Source organism: Ptychodera flava, chromosome 19 (genome assembly GCF_041260155.1).
Source record: "Ptychodera flava strain L36383 chromosome 19, AS_Pfla_20210202, whole genome shotgun sequence".
Classification (NCBI taxonomy): domain Eukaryota; kingdom Metazoa; phylum Hemichordata; class Enteropneusta; family Ptychoderidae; genus Ptychodera; species Ptychodera flava.
Window position 1 is genome coordinate 11,706,118 of NC_091946.1, and position 12,703 is coordinate 11,718,820.

The 12,703-nt window shown below is 37.7% G+C and overlaps 3 protein-coding genes across 21 annotated transcripts in view; all 3 read right to left on the bottom strand.

Moving 5' to 3' along the window:
* Positions 1 to 12,703, bottom strand: part of LOC139118571 (histone deacetylase complex subunit SAP130-like) — a 28,125-nt gene that overhangs the window by 1,919 nt on the left and 13,503 nt on the right. For 4 of the 18 annotated variants that reach the window (XM_070681945.1, XM_070681943.1, XM_070681937.1 and 1 more), the window contains 8 exons: positions 12,173 to 12,373; positions 11,441 to 11,585; positions 10,643 to 10,741; positions 9,708 to 9,944; positions 8,791 to 8,921; positions 8,303 to 8,419; positions 7,522 to 7,622; positions 5,937 to 6,056 (listed from right to left, as the gene is read on the bottom strand). In XM_070681945.1, coding sequence (XP_070538046.1) covers positions 5,937 to 6,056; positions 7,522 to 7,622; positions 8,303 to 8,419; positions 8,791 to 8,921; positions 9,708 to 9,944; positions 10,643 to 10,741; positions 11,441 to 11,585; positions 12,173 to 12,373 — 1,151 coding nt within the window. Of the gene's footprint in view, positions 1 to 5,936; positions 6,057 to 7,521; positions 7,626 to 8,302; positions 8,420 to 8,790; positions 8,922 to 9,707; positions 9,945 to 10,642; positions 10,742 to 11,440; positions 11,586 to 12,172; positions 12,374 to 12,703 lie in introns of all 18 variants that reach the window. The other 14 variants (XM_070681944.1, XM_070681942.1, XM_070681936.1 and 11 more) reach the window with 5 other exon arrangements.
* Positions 425 to 1,136, bottom strand: LOC139118576 (zinc finger protein 862-like). Its single transcript, XM_070681958.1, has 2 exons — positions 920 to 1,136; positions 425 to 662 (listed from the first exon to the last, which is right to left on the bottom strand). Exons 1-2 carry the CDS (start codon positions 1,095 to 1,097, stop codon positions 478 to 480), a joined length of 363 nt encoding a protein of 120 aa, XP_070538059.1. The 5' UTR covers positions 1,098 to 1,136; the 3' UTR covers positions 425 to 477.
* On the bottom strand, positions 1,878 to 5,056 carry LOC139118574 (zinc finger protein 862-like). 2 transcript variants are annotated; one of them, XM_070681955.1, is made up of 6 exons: positions 4,933 to 5,056; positions 3,664 to 4,007; positions 3,243 to 3,446; positions 2,871 to 3,032; positions 2,394 to 2,585; positions 1,878 to 2,133 (listed from the first exon to the last, which is right to left on the bottom strand). In XM_070681955.1, exons 1-6 carry the CDS (start codon positions 4,976 to 4,978, stop codon positions 1,990 to 1,992), a joined length of 1,092 nt encoding a protein of 363 aa, XP_070538056.1. In that variant the 5' UTR covers positions 4,979 to 5,056; the 3' UTR covers positions 1,878 to 1,989. The 2 variants fall into 2 exon arrangements, with proteins under 2 accessions (XP_070538056.1, XP_070538057.1); XM_070681956.1 differs by lacking the exon at positions 4,933 to 5,056 and adding an exon at positions 4,319 to 4,447.

Consider the following 12,703-nt stretch of genomic DNA (forward strand, 5'->3'; position numbering starts at 1 on the left):
CTTTTAACACAAGACGCATTTGCTTTACATGATCAGTATTTTATTAGCATTCTCAAACAGAGGACATCAAAAACTTAATCATAAATGGTAACAACATATTGGACAGGCAGATTAGTTTTGTCAAATATTTTATCCATACAATGTCAAATACTTGTATACATACTTTTGTATACATACAATAACACTTACTGCACAGCCAGTAAGATAATGCATAAATGTAAAAAAACAACGTAACAGTCTATAAAAAACCCAAAAATTGCATAAAGTCAGTGTAATGTAAATAAAACAATGTTACAGTCATATAAAAAATACAAAAAATGCATTAATTCAATGTAATGTAAATAATGTAACAGTCATATAAAAAATACAAATGCAAAGTTTGGCAGTACAATAGAGCAATACAAGCTTGTAAACATAGTACTACTTTCAGTGAACCACAGAGACTATTCCTACACTTTCTCCACTGACACAAGCTCCCTAATCTAAATTGATGCGCCTAGTCTTCTTTGATGCCCAGATATCAGCAGCTGCAGAGAAGTCGAAGTGGTTCAAGTCAGGCCCCTCCACACTGATAAAAGTCAGGCACTGCAGGATCTTCTCTGACAATCTGTTGCGCAGCTTGGTCTTTATTCTTCCAATGGCTGAAAAGCCACGCTCACAGTCTGAAAATGGACAAGAATAGAAAATGCATATAAATAATAGAATTGCTGTATTTGTCCTACAGTACAAAAGTTATGTTGCAATGCATTCAAGTAAATTCAAGCATTATATATTAAAGTATTTTAAATTAGTGAATTATATTACAAATTTAGCACTAATCTTCAGATTCCTTTCTACAAAGTACTTCTGTTGTTGGTAACAAACATGTTAAAACAGTACTGTATAAACTTCTTTCATATACTTTATAGTATTTACTCACCAGCAGTTGACAGGGGCAGTGTCAGTGCTATGGAAGCCAGACGATGCAGTGAGGGTGTGATGTCAGCAAACTTGGTGATTACAGTTTCTAGCATCTCTCGGTAGCTAAGACCCTTGTACGTTGTTTCCATGGATGACTTCAGGAAATTGAATTCACTGGTGACTGCAGCTTCATCCATGCTGTAATGGCTGATTAAGGTCTGTTAAAGAAACCAAGGAAAGATATGAGTCATGTCAACACTGAGAAGGGAAAACAAAACAAACATAAGCTACCTGAATGGGAATTATGACTTTATGACTACATTCAAATTGTCATGAATTAAATTAATATCAGAACACTACTTACATCGACATTTCAGGGCTGGCATCATCTTCAACAAGGCTCGGGTCAAAAATAGAGAATGCACCAATTAGTTGCACATCAGGAAACCGTTGCTCTAAGTTATCACAGACAGCATCAATGTACTTGTCATATACCTAATGATAAAAGAAAAAGAAATCATTTTACTCTCTGCAGTACAGAAACATGAAGTTTATTTCAATTTGTAAAAGTTCAATGCAAATGTTATTAATATTAATACAAATACACATAACAACTATTGTTATGAATGAAAATACAGCAACTCTTACCTGGTCTTTGAATCGTTGCTTTACAGCATCAGTAGAGGTCACACTGTGTTCTGCAAGATCTTCATTTAGGTAGGACTCAACATTCATGGTATGTGTTCCTGGCTGGGTCTTCAGTGTCCTGATCGCAGTAATAGTGCTGCTGATGATTGTATCGAGAATAGTCACATCTACATCTTTCTTCTGCAAGTAGATTGAAAAAAAAAATAAAAAATTTGATTTCACCTTGATGAAACATGTTTTGGGTTCATTAATGTTGTATCAATATTGATCATGGAACACTATCTTTGCAGGAACTAGCAACAACAAAAATGCTAAAACCAAATACACACCTGAAACATTAATGACAGTCTTGTCAAGTGGGGTAGAACATCACTGAGCATCAGAATGCTGGCTACAAAGTTGAACTGCTTTAAGAACATGGCAAGACCAGTAGCTGTCGCATCATGTCGTTCTTTCCGACTCCCTCTCAAGGCTGACTATAATAGATGATAATGACCTCCTCACTGCATCCACAGCTCTCTGATGAGATAACCATCTGACGTGTTTAGCCTCCTTCAGACGAACCTCACTGCTACCAAGGATTTTCTGTTTAAAAATTAAAAAGAAAACAACATTACATGGCTTGGAAAGTAGAAAATAGGTGAATTGAGAAAAAAAAGATCAAATCAGAAAGTTCTGTTTCAAAATAGGATTGGATAAAAAGGTCATTTTAAACCTAATGCAAAAAAAACTTTCCACACTCCTGACAATAAGAAGCGTTTGACACAAAAGACGTAGCAAACTCCCTGTGGTGACTGAGGTACAAAGTAATACAACTGACTTGATAATGATTTCTGCTGGCTTACCTGAATTTCTTGTAAACCAGCCATACGCACTGCCGAATTCTGATAAAAATAAAATAACTGCTGCAAGGTTGAACTTAGTCTCTTCAAGTAGGGGATGCCTGCCATCGCCTGTCCTGCTGCCAGCGCCAGTCTGTGTGCCACACAGTGGATGTTGATCATTGACGAGTTAAGTTCTCTCAACTGAGTTGCTACCTGTAACAAAGGAAAATAATTTTTATTTTATTTGTTATTTACATCAGATATTGTGTATATCAAATCACACACAACTACACTATATTAAATAATACTGACAAGTACAAAAAAATGTAGAAACAAGACAATATAATTGTAGAAAACTATCGTTATATTTTGAAGAAAAAATGCATCAGGGCTCACTATTTTACACGAGACTAGTGTGAAGACATGAAAATTAAAAAAAAAACAATCTGGTGAGAGTGATGCTCACAAAAAGACAAACTGCTATAATGGCACACTTACCCCAGTTCGCCTGCCAACCATGACAGCTGCCCCGTCAGACCCAAGAGCTGTACAGTCGGTGAAACTAAGATCTAGCTGTGCGAACATGTCCTGCGTGCTCTTCACAATGCTGCAGGCTTTGCCATCGGCTAAATCGTCTATATGTACAAATGCTGTCTTTACCTGTGAATGGGTAAAAAGAACAGGAAGTTTCATTCATTTATTCAACTAAATGTGTCAGCTTCTGAAACAAAACACTATCACATTGTGAATTTACTCTTGAACATAGTAATAATTTACAACAGTGCGTGTTATTCTCCTGAACTCCTAAATCAAATGCCTGCACCCTGCATACAATAGAACAAAATATCAAGTTGTGTGATTTGTACTTACTTCACACTTGTTGTCTGTAGTCTTGATGTATTTGATGTACGTTATGAGTTGCTTCAAGATGGCTACGTCGGTCGTTTCATCCATCAGAAGACTGAAGGTGGGACTTGAACGAATACTCTTGTAGATGTCATCACTGATCACTGTGGCAATGCTCATAAGCATTTCTTGGATAGCACGTTCAGAGGTGTAATGTGCATTTGCACCCTGAAAGCAGAAAAAAAGGAAAAGATATATGATTATCTTTAAATTTAAATTGGGGTAACCAGTAAATAAAACCTCAATTTGAACATGTATCTTTGGAATGAACATCATCATTTTTAAATTACTGTACTGCATGCATTGATTTTGGGGAAACCCCCCCCCCCAAAAAAAAAAAAAAAAAAATTAAAACAACAAAACCAAAACTGAAAATGTTCCTTACCTGATCTAAATGTTCTAAGTAGGTGCAGCCCATTCCCTTGACGAAATCCATTAGCGATGTAAACTTTGTGGTGTGGGATATCTCGTTCTTCCCTAACCAATACAAACACTTCATCGCTCCTTCAAGTGCCAGTCGTTGCATATTCACTTGAACCTGGAACACTTCGTTGACAGGAGTATTTTCTTTACCATCTCTCTCTAGACCAAGGGCTTGCTGGTGGGCCTCTGTTTCGCTGTGACGCTGAACACTGTCTTTTCTGATGGCGACACAAGGAATAGCACTCCACACACCAGAACCATTTCGGGCCTTCATGTTGAACTTCTGACATGCCCTGCATAGCATTCCTAAAAGAAAAGACGAAAAGGTCACTTTGTACAATAACAAAAGTATCCCGGACACTTCGATTTTACCCCCGAGTTTTTGCCTCCTTGGGTCTGGTTGTGACACGACGCGACGATGATTTACAAAACGCTGTAGCCGTTCGTTCCAGTGAAAATTGTTATTGAAGCCCTACAGCCATAAACGTAAACAGACATGAAACAAAATGGCCGCCGCCCTGCACGATAGATTCTAGAGAGACATAGCAATTATCAACACTCACAAGTTACGGTGGCATTTGAAACTTAAAAATAACTTTCTAGAATAGGAGACCTACATTTGTTCCCCTGAAATGATGAGAGATATCAGAAACCACGCCGAACCGAACGATCTCTGCGTTCTCACTTTGAACTGTTAGTTAGTACTCTCCAGTACTCTCCTCCAATCATACAGTGCTCGGATCGGCACGAGCGCCCTTGAAATACACCGATCAATTTTGACAATATACACGACGCAAGGTTTTGACAAAAGACATTTATCGAACCGATCTGACATTTAGTTTATTAAAATCGCGAAAAAAAATCTCAAGACAACTAGTCCCATGACAGTACGAATGAATAAAACTCAAAACACATCTTGAACGATATCACATGATTGACGGATAGTAAACAACAATAACAAGAAATGGCTGCCATTGAACACGTGCTACGATTGCAACCAGGAAGTAAAGTGAAATCGCGTTTTCGTACACTTAAATAGGGCGATCTCTTATTTTTAATCATTAGAGTTAAGTTTTGCCCTCAACTGGTGAATGGGGAGTGAAATTTGCGGGTAATCGGCCGCATGCCGACACAAAAACTATGTTTACGTATTTAAATTTTGTACGGACCGCGGACGTAGCACAGGCCAGTACAGTAAACGAAAACGGGCGACTGTATTTATTTCACCTACCTTTTTCATCTGGAGTTACAATCAACCATGGAAATAATTTTTCCATGTCGGGTCAACACCAGTTACTCGTCTCTTGTTCTGTGATGATGGTGAGTTCACGGCCTTTCTCTTTGTTGATTTCGTAGCAGGCGATGACAAGATCGGTGAACACATATCAGTTGTGGGGGTCGGAGAACACGTTGCCGTAGGGCTGCTCGGAGATGGGTTGGTCGAACGGCAGAGCCAGGAGTCCATAAACTTGCGCTGAGACATGTTGCATTAACGATTTTCGCTGAGCAAGTGACGAGTTCCTGATTTTTTCTAGCTTTTTAATAGCTCATAGCGTTTGTGTTGCCGACATGTTCACGGCAAAAGTCTTTGAAGCACTTTACCCGTACCCTTACCGCCATCCTTGTCACCCCCAGGCCAAGTAATCAGCGTTGCCGCTGGCCGCGGTGACAACGTCTTTTATTGAACGTCTTTTATTTACGTCAGTAAACGGTTTACACCATCAAAATGCGTTTATAACACCTTCAAAATTAAGATTCTTTGAAATTGAACTTGACAAAACGAGGTTTAAGCGTGATAATTAGGGCCCAAAGAACGTAAACAAAAAAGAGGACAATGAACAGGACGTTCAAACAACGAATGTCGGTGAAAATGAAAAGATTTTACAAAGAACGGGGCCGTGATCACTGAGTGGCGGGCCAAGTGGTAAGCGTGGCGGCCTTGATTAAAGCGTGGCGGGTGTGGCCGTAAGCGTGGCGGCACCGCCACGCTATTTGTCCGCTGGGGAGAACACTGTCTTGAGCAAAAGTTTAGGTCTGTCAGTTTTGACGCGTGTACAACATAAACATAATCCATGATACAAGGCCAAAAAGGGGTCACAACCTTTTCAATAAATAAATTCTTGAAGCCAAGCAGGTCATGAAATCGAATAGCCCGACTGGAGGTATCCTGTGGCAACTTACCCCATGGAGAGAGAGAAACAAAATCCCAGAGTGGAAAAACATGGAAGAGCTCACCTGTACAAGTTCCGCAACTTGGGACATTTCATCATCAGAGTTGAGAGAGTTGTCCTTGCATGGACCAATGCCTTCTTTGATTTCTTTCATCTTGTCAAAGACACCCTGCTCTAAACTTGCCTGCAATGAAACATACAGGTAGAAAGAGTGTTGGTGTTAACACAAGTGGAAATCAGTAAGTAATAATCCAGGGTTTGTACACCTTGGGACAAATAAAATTCAAGGGCTTTCCAGGGTTTTTTGACCAGTTTTCCAAGGGCTAGTATTTCAACTAAAATCAAGTGATTTTCCAGGGCTCTTGATCATGAAAACAAATTTATACTCGACCTTTATCGACACACCGTACCTATCTACTGCTTTAATTCCTGAGCTTTTTCTTCTGACTGTATAGCTACTGATTGTATTTCAGTTTGTTTTTCTCTTTTGCAGTCTTAGAATTTGCACTCCCAAGACTATTTAACTTTGCAATAAAAGACATTTCCCTGTAGATTCAGCTTTCTTGGAATATTTAATATCAGATTTGTTAAGTTCAACTACATCAGTCTCAAGTATCTTCATTTTCCAGGTTTTTTCAGGGCTAAATCAAATTTTTCCAGGGTTTTCTAGAGCTAAAATAAAATTTCAGGGTTTTCCAGGACCGTACGAACCCTGTAATCTTTGTGCTTATTTCAATCCTCTTTCATAAAGTGGTACCTTGTATTAAGATAGATCATGCCTCAAAGACAGATATTCGGACTCCCAAACTTTATATAATAATTCTTTTCTGGTCTACCTCTGGTTGAGGCTCATTTTGAAGCTCTTGGAGAAAGAAAGACTTTCACGACTTAGTTTTTCGAAAATCGAAAGTTTCATTTTTCCTTTATAGAGTTAACACAGGGATGGCGGCCATTTTGAATTTCAAATATTGGTAAATCTTGGGTAATTTGTTTCTCTAGTACTAAAATTTTCACAGTGATCCCTGATTTTTGTTTTGAGAAATGGTTGAAAGATTCCTTGAGGAAAGTTTGAGCAAAAGTTTCAGTCTTTCACTTTCATGGTGCATACTACCTTAATGTTGAATTAGTAGCGGCACAGCTGGTCTACCACATAACACTTGTGTTGGGTCATTTGAAATCTCATGAAATAAAACCAAGTTATACCCTTTCTTTGTGAAAATCAAACATTAAATTATTCCCCACAGAACACAGGAAGAGAGGCCATTTTGAACTTTACAAGTATCAGAAAATACTATGGTGGGTAATTTGTGTCTTGAGGACATAAAATTTTAATGATGAGCCAGGACTTTTATTCTTTATTCAATGAGAAAAGTTTTAGCAAAAGTTCAAGTCTTTCAGTCAAGCTAAAATTACTACCTTAATTAGCAATCTGGCATTAAGTTGAATCAATGGTTTCTTTTCACTAATTTGAAAAAAGGTTATTTGTGAGTCTGTGTTAAATGTCAGCAAATCTAGATAGATATAATTCTTTTCTCATTTTCATAACAAATAAACTATTTTCAATATTTTCAAACAAAGCAAGAATAAAATATCTGTAATTTGCATTTTTGATGAAAGTGGCTACAATATGTTTACAAAACAAATCTTACCAGATCATCAAGCTGGGATGCTAGGTGTTGTATCTTCCATCCACTGGCTTTCTGTATAACACCCTTCTGACCAGCTATCTCTTGTATTGAAGGTTTTTTGTCTTCTATAACGGAGAAAAAGATCAGACACCAGGCACAAAGCAAAACTGTGAGCTTTACTGAAAATCTCTCTTCTAATTTTTCATATACACTTACTATTTTGATCGTTTTTGCACAACATGTATGTTTAAAAAGGTAGTATCCCAATATGTGGCTGTTCTGTATGTTGATTATTAAACATGTAGAACTCTTAGTAATGGTAAAATTAATCTGGACATTCTAGCTTCAGAGGGCCAAATTCAGTATCTTTTGATATCGTTTTAAATATTTTATGTTTTATGTGTGAAGTAATTAGACTGACACATAGCAAGTCGTTCACTGTGGAAATCAAACTGATATGACACGTAACATATCCAACTCTAAAAATGTAATTTCAAGTGTAAAAAGAAAATATTCCATTTTGGTAATTTGCATTTCCACTCTATCCACCTGGTAGGTCTTTCAATAACTCAAGCCACAGACATCGCAATCAAGTTCAATCATTCCAAAAATGCATCTGCATACAACTTTGATCTCAAGCTTTTCAATCTGTTCTTGAGATGACAGAGAAACTGACAAAAGACGAAAAGACACACACATATCAGCACAAAAACAACTCCTCTGTATGAACTTGGAAGCTGAAAAATTCACATCTCAAGTTTGCCAAGGAAACTAATGGACCTTGACAATTGATGACACTAACCTTTGACCTTGACCTCTGCATACCTCTGGAAGTGGTTGTGTGCCGGTTTCCATGGTTGTCTGTATGCATCGATTAAATTCTTGTACGGTCTCTTTAAATACTGGACATATTTAATGTCTGTTGACAAAAATATTCATATATGAAAACTTTTTTATACAAAAATGTTAACATACGGCAGAAACAATCTTTCCAATTCTTTTCTTAAATGTGATTACAACTACTTGAAAATTTTCCTTACGTGAAAATGTATTTATTTTCTATACACTAGAACAATATACTTTACGCTACACTGTAATTCCTTATATTTCAGAAACAAACATCAACCCTCGATACCCCCTCAACCCTTTCACCCCAATTTCCCTCTCTGGAAGTCCAACTGTACCATAGAAAACAATGGGATTGGTTCAAACCACAGTGGTGAAAGGGTTAAAATACTCCTTACTTTCAATAGCAGGATATCCAGTACATAATCCACGATACTTGCTTACCTTTGGCAGTTCTTTTGCTATCGTCTTTGGTTTTCTCTGTCTTCCTGGGAATGCTTGGTGGTTTGTGATCATTCTCATCTGCCTCATCCGTGGAGTTACTTTCCATCATATCGTGATCTTCAGTGGCAACACTGTAAGGGCACAAAACACATTCTGTAATCACATTGTTTTTTTTGGCTCTAGATACGGATGTTATCATATTGTTTTTTTTATTACTATGGATATTGTTGTCTTTGGCTATGGATAGGGGTGTCATCATATTGTTGTCTTTTGGCAATGGATGGAGAAAAATAAGTAAATGATTTTTGGAACTATAGTAATGGTCTGCTGTCCCAGTGATATCAATGCATGTTTGACCATAGGAAACCCTGACTGAATTTAACCCTTTTCTTGCCAAGTCCATATTTCACCACCAAGTCAAGATGGTTAACATTAATGAAACACAACATATTCCATATGATGTATTTTAACATAATACTGTACATTTGAAAGTTTTTCAAAACATAAATACTGTAAACTTGATTTTTTTGGACAAAGGATGCTATAATAGACCAAGCCAAGTGGGTGAAAATATGACATGTTTTGGCTCAATACCGCTTTTTACTAACTTGGCTTGATGGGGAAGTGATACTGTCTGGCAGGAAAAGGGATACACTTGGGGATCTAGGCATTCAGACATTGGAAAGCTCTCAACTTATTTTGCTGTTTTTTCTTGAACACATCTCAGAACAGTAGACACAGTGTGATTTTTTAGAATACATTGCTTGTCTATGGGAGTCTTTCATAATAAATACTTTCAAAAAAATTTCGTAGGATAGTTTTGAAATGCAATGTAATTTATCTCAAACCCATTTATCCAGTTTTTGTCATATACGTTGAATTGCCAATGGATGCACTCCAGGTACTGATGGACTTACACATGTTGTTGTTTCCGTGGTTTCTTCCTCGGCGAGGCACCGATGGTTTCCATGGTGACAGTGCTGGCCACTGAGGGCACTAGACTGCTGGTTGTGTTGACCTGGAGGGTGCCGTCTGTGGGACTGGGAGTGAGGGGCTCCCTCTTTACCTTGATTTCATTGTTGACAGCTGATGTGTTTGTACTGTTGTCCACAACGTTGACATCATTACTGTGTTGACTGAGGTTCAGTATGTCACTGTAAAAATAAGATGAATAATATAAAAATATCAAGTCTACTTACTACTTTTCGTGGATATTTGTGTTACACACACATGCATTTCAAGATCTGGCGTAAGACTACAATCATAAAAGTGAGGGGTTTCAATGACACTGAATTAAGAGTTACCACTTGCCAAAAGCTACTGACTTAAAAACATGATCTGGCAATATAAATGATAGATTTTAGAATCAGTCATTGATACGCACACCCATCTAATTCTCACCGATATTAGCAAAAGTTCTGTTTTATCCTATATCTCATGAATTGGTGTATTAAGTTCAGTGGTAGCTGGAAAACGTGAGGTTGCAGAAGTTGGAGAATATGAAGTTGCAGTGGTTGGAAAGTATGAGGTCGAGCAGTACAATATGACTTGAGGTTGAATTGTGCATGCTGTCGGAAAGTCTGTCTGTTTTCATGCTTAGTGCCATAGTTTTGAGGCAGTACATGAGGAAAACCTGATAAATTTCACTCAACTTTTTTTCGTGTTCTGAACTTTAACAGCTAAATAGTGTGTAACATAAAAGTAGATGCTGTTTCAATCTAGCTCTATAGTTTATTGATGTGAGGACTATGATATTATGTTACTTTAGGCAGATATACATTCTCTCTGTATCACTATGAAGTATGTTCTGCATGAGCACGGCTTGACTGCTTTGGCAAAACAGTCTCCTTACCCTGGTTTGGGTGAACTTGTAGCTGACAGTGTCGACTGAGAACTGTCTGTCTTTGGACTGTCTGGTTGACTCCCTGTATTCACCACTGGTTTCCTAACACTGATGAAACAACATAGAAAAAAAATCATGCTGACTACAAAACAGTACACCATTAGATTCAGTTTGAAACACCATTGTGATCACAAGAAAGGCTCATGTATTTATGTAGGCAAAGGACAAACTCATGAAAATTTCCATTCTCTGTAATTGACTAGAATAATTCAAAATTATTGAATGCTAAAGGGCATAGTACTACATAACCATTACCAACCCATTTCCCTTTATGAAGTATTAATGACATTGAAAGTTCAACCACAAAACTGTAATCATACAGTTACGGCAGAATATGCCTTTGGGACAGATATTCAACCACTTTGAATTTTAACAATATTAAGCTGGTATGCTGATTTTGTGCACCACTCATCTTGAAGACGATGGAGTAAATGAATTTTTGACAGTCCTGCGATTGTGAAAATCAAAAATTAAATTTTTCAAAAAAAAGGTAACACGGGGATAGCAGCTATTTTGTTTCAAATGTTGGTAAATGAAGTACCGAAATTAGCATAACGACCCTTGATTTTAAGTCTTGATTTTGAAACATCATGGTTGAAAATTTCCCTGAGGAAAGTTTAACAAAACTTTATGCCATTCACTATCAAGGTGCATACCAACTCTATCGTCACCAAAGGATGGTATACCCACATTGTATTTATCTCTTATGAGAAAATGGGGTCAAGGGTTAAAAATTGAGAAACTCACCCCTCATTTGTTCTCTTTCTGAGTATGCTTGGCCTAGGAGAAGCACTTGGGTTTGGCAGGTTGTTGGACGATGACACTGAGGTATTTGTATTGGAAATGATGCCAGCTGGGTACCCACTACTCACAGTCACACTGGTTTCCATGGCTACATGAATAGAAAACACACACACAAAAAAATAGAAGTTTTCTTTTTCTCCTGGACTCTACAGAAAAGTTGTATCAAAAAGTGTTATTTAATTTTTCAAATCAAGACAAGATTAAAATTGAATATTAACACCAAACAGCAATCAGGAGAAGTAGCGTGTGATGATTTTTTTTTAATGAAACTAGTGCCCCTGGAGATGAAGACTGAAGTAAATTATTGATTGTAGTAGGGACTTGAGAGTAATTCTCAAGTGGTTTGTCGATATCAAATTGTTATGTAAAACAGCAATAATAACTTTTTGTATATATCAACCTCCTTCAGATTGTACCACCTGTCTCATTGTTTTAATCCACCATGGTTTAGCCCAAAACCATAGGTATCAATAATGACTATGGACCTGTTCACTTGGAATTGGGGGTGAACAGGTTAAATCTGATAAGAATCTGAAATTCTCCGTGCATTACTGTTGGTTATTCAACACAACAAGAAACATATTAGACAGTAGGGTGTGGGAGGGGGAAGGAGAAATGGACTGAAAGAAAAGTATGCTTATAAATTTTCTTTTAAATGTTGATCGATCTCCCCACCTTCACTGGTTGTCGTAGCAGTGATTGTTCCTGGAATTGTAGTCATTGAGTGCCTTTGGTCAACCGGCATTAAGTTCATGGGGCCGATGCGTACCGGTGCTGCGCCAACTGTTGCGGCGTGTGCGGCTGCTGCCACCGCTGCGGCAGCCATGTTCTGTGAACCTTGGGGAGCTGAAGAGACAGGTAGGGGGTTGAAACCAACTACCCATGCAATGTACAGAGAAGAAAAAAGAGACAGCGAGAGAGAAAGAGATAGAAAGAAAAACAAAAAAAAAGGGAAAGTGGAGTGCAGAGAGTTAATCCACCACAAACTGTAACCACATAAAATGTTACCAAAAAAAAAGAGGCACACACAAAAAATGCACAGCTGGAGAACGTCTGGGATGAAGCACTTCGGGTTTGAGTTGCATTTACATTAGCCACAAAATGGCCCATCTGAATATCATGCGAAGTGGATAGACTTTTCAGAGAAAGAAGTCTGTATTTTTATGAACAGAATTGATGGGTTTTTTTTGGCTTGGTATTCTGTGT

Bases quoted from the DNA above. Each gene is read 5' to 3' on its own strand.
- LOC139118576 (XM_070681958.1), bottom strand. From the start codon at position 1,097: ATGGATGAAGCTGCAGTCACCAGTGAATTCAATTTCCTGAAGTCATCC. The intron at 663-919 runs GTGAGTAAATAC...GTCCATTTTCAG, and splicing joins ACTGCCCCTGTCAACTGCTG to ACTGTGAGCGTGGCTTTTCA.
- LOC139118574 (XM_070681955.1), bottom strand. From the start codon at position 4,978: ATGGAAAAATTATTTCCATGGTTGATTGTAACTCCAGATGAAAAAG. The intron at 4,008-4,932 runs GTAGGTGAAATA...CTTTTCTTTTAG, and splicing joins TGTAACTCCAGATGAAAAAG to GAATGCTATGCAGGGCATGT. The intron at 2,586-2,870 runs GTAAGTGTGCCA...CCTTTGTTACAG, and splicing joins TGGTTGGCAGGCGAACTGGG to GTAGCAACTCAGTTGAGAGA.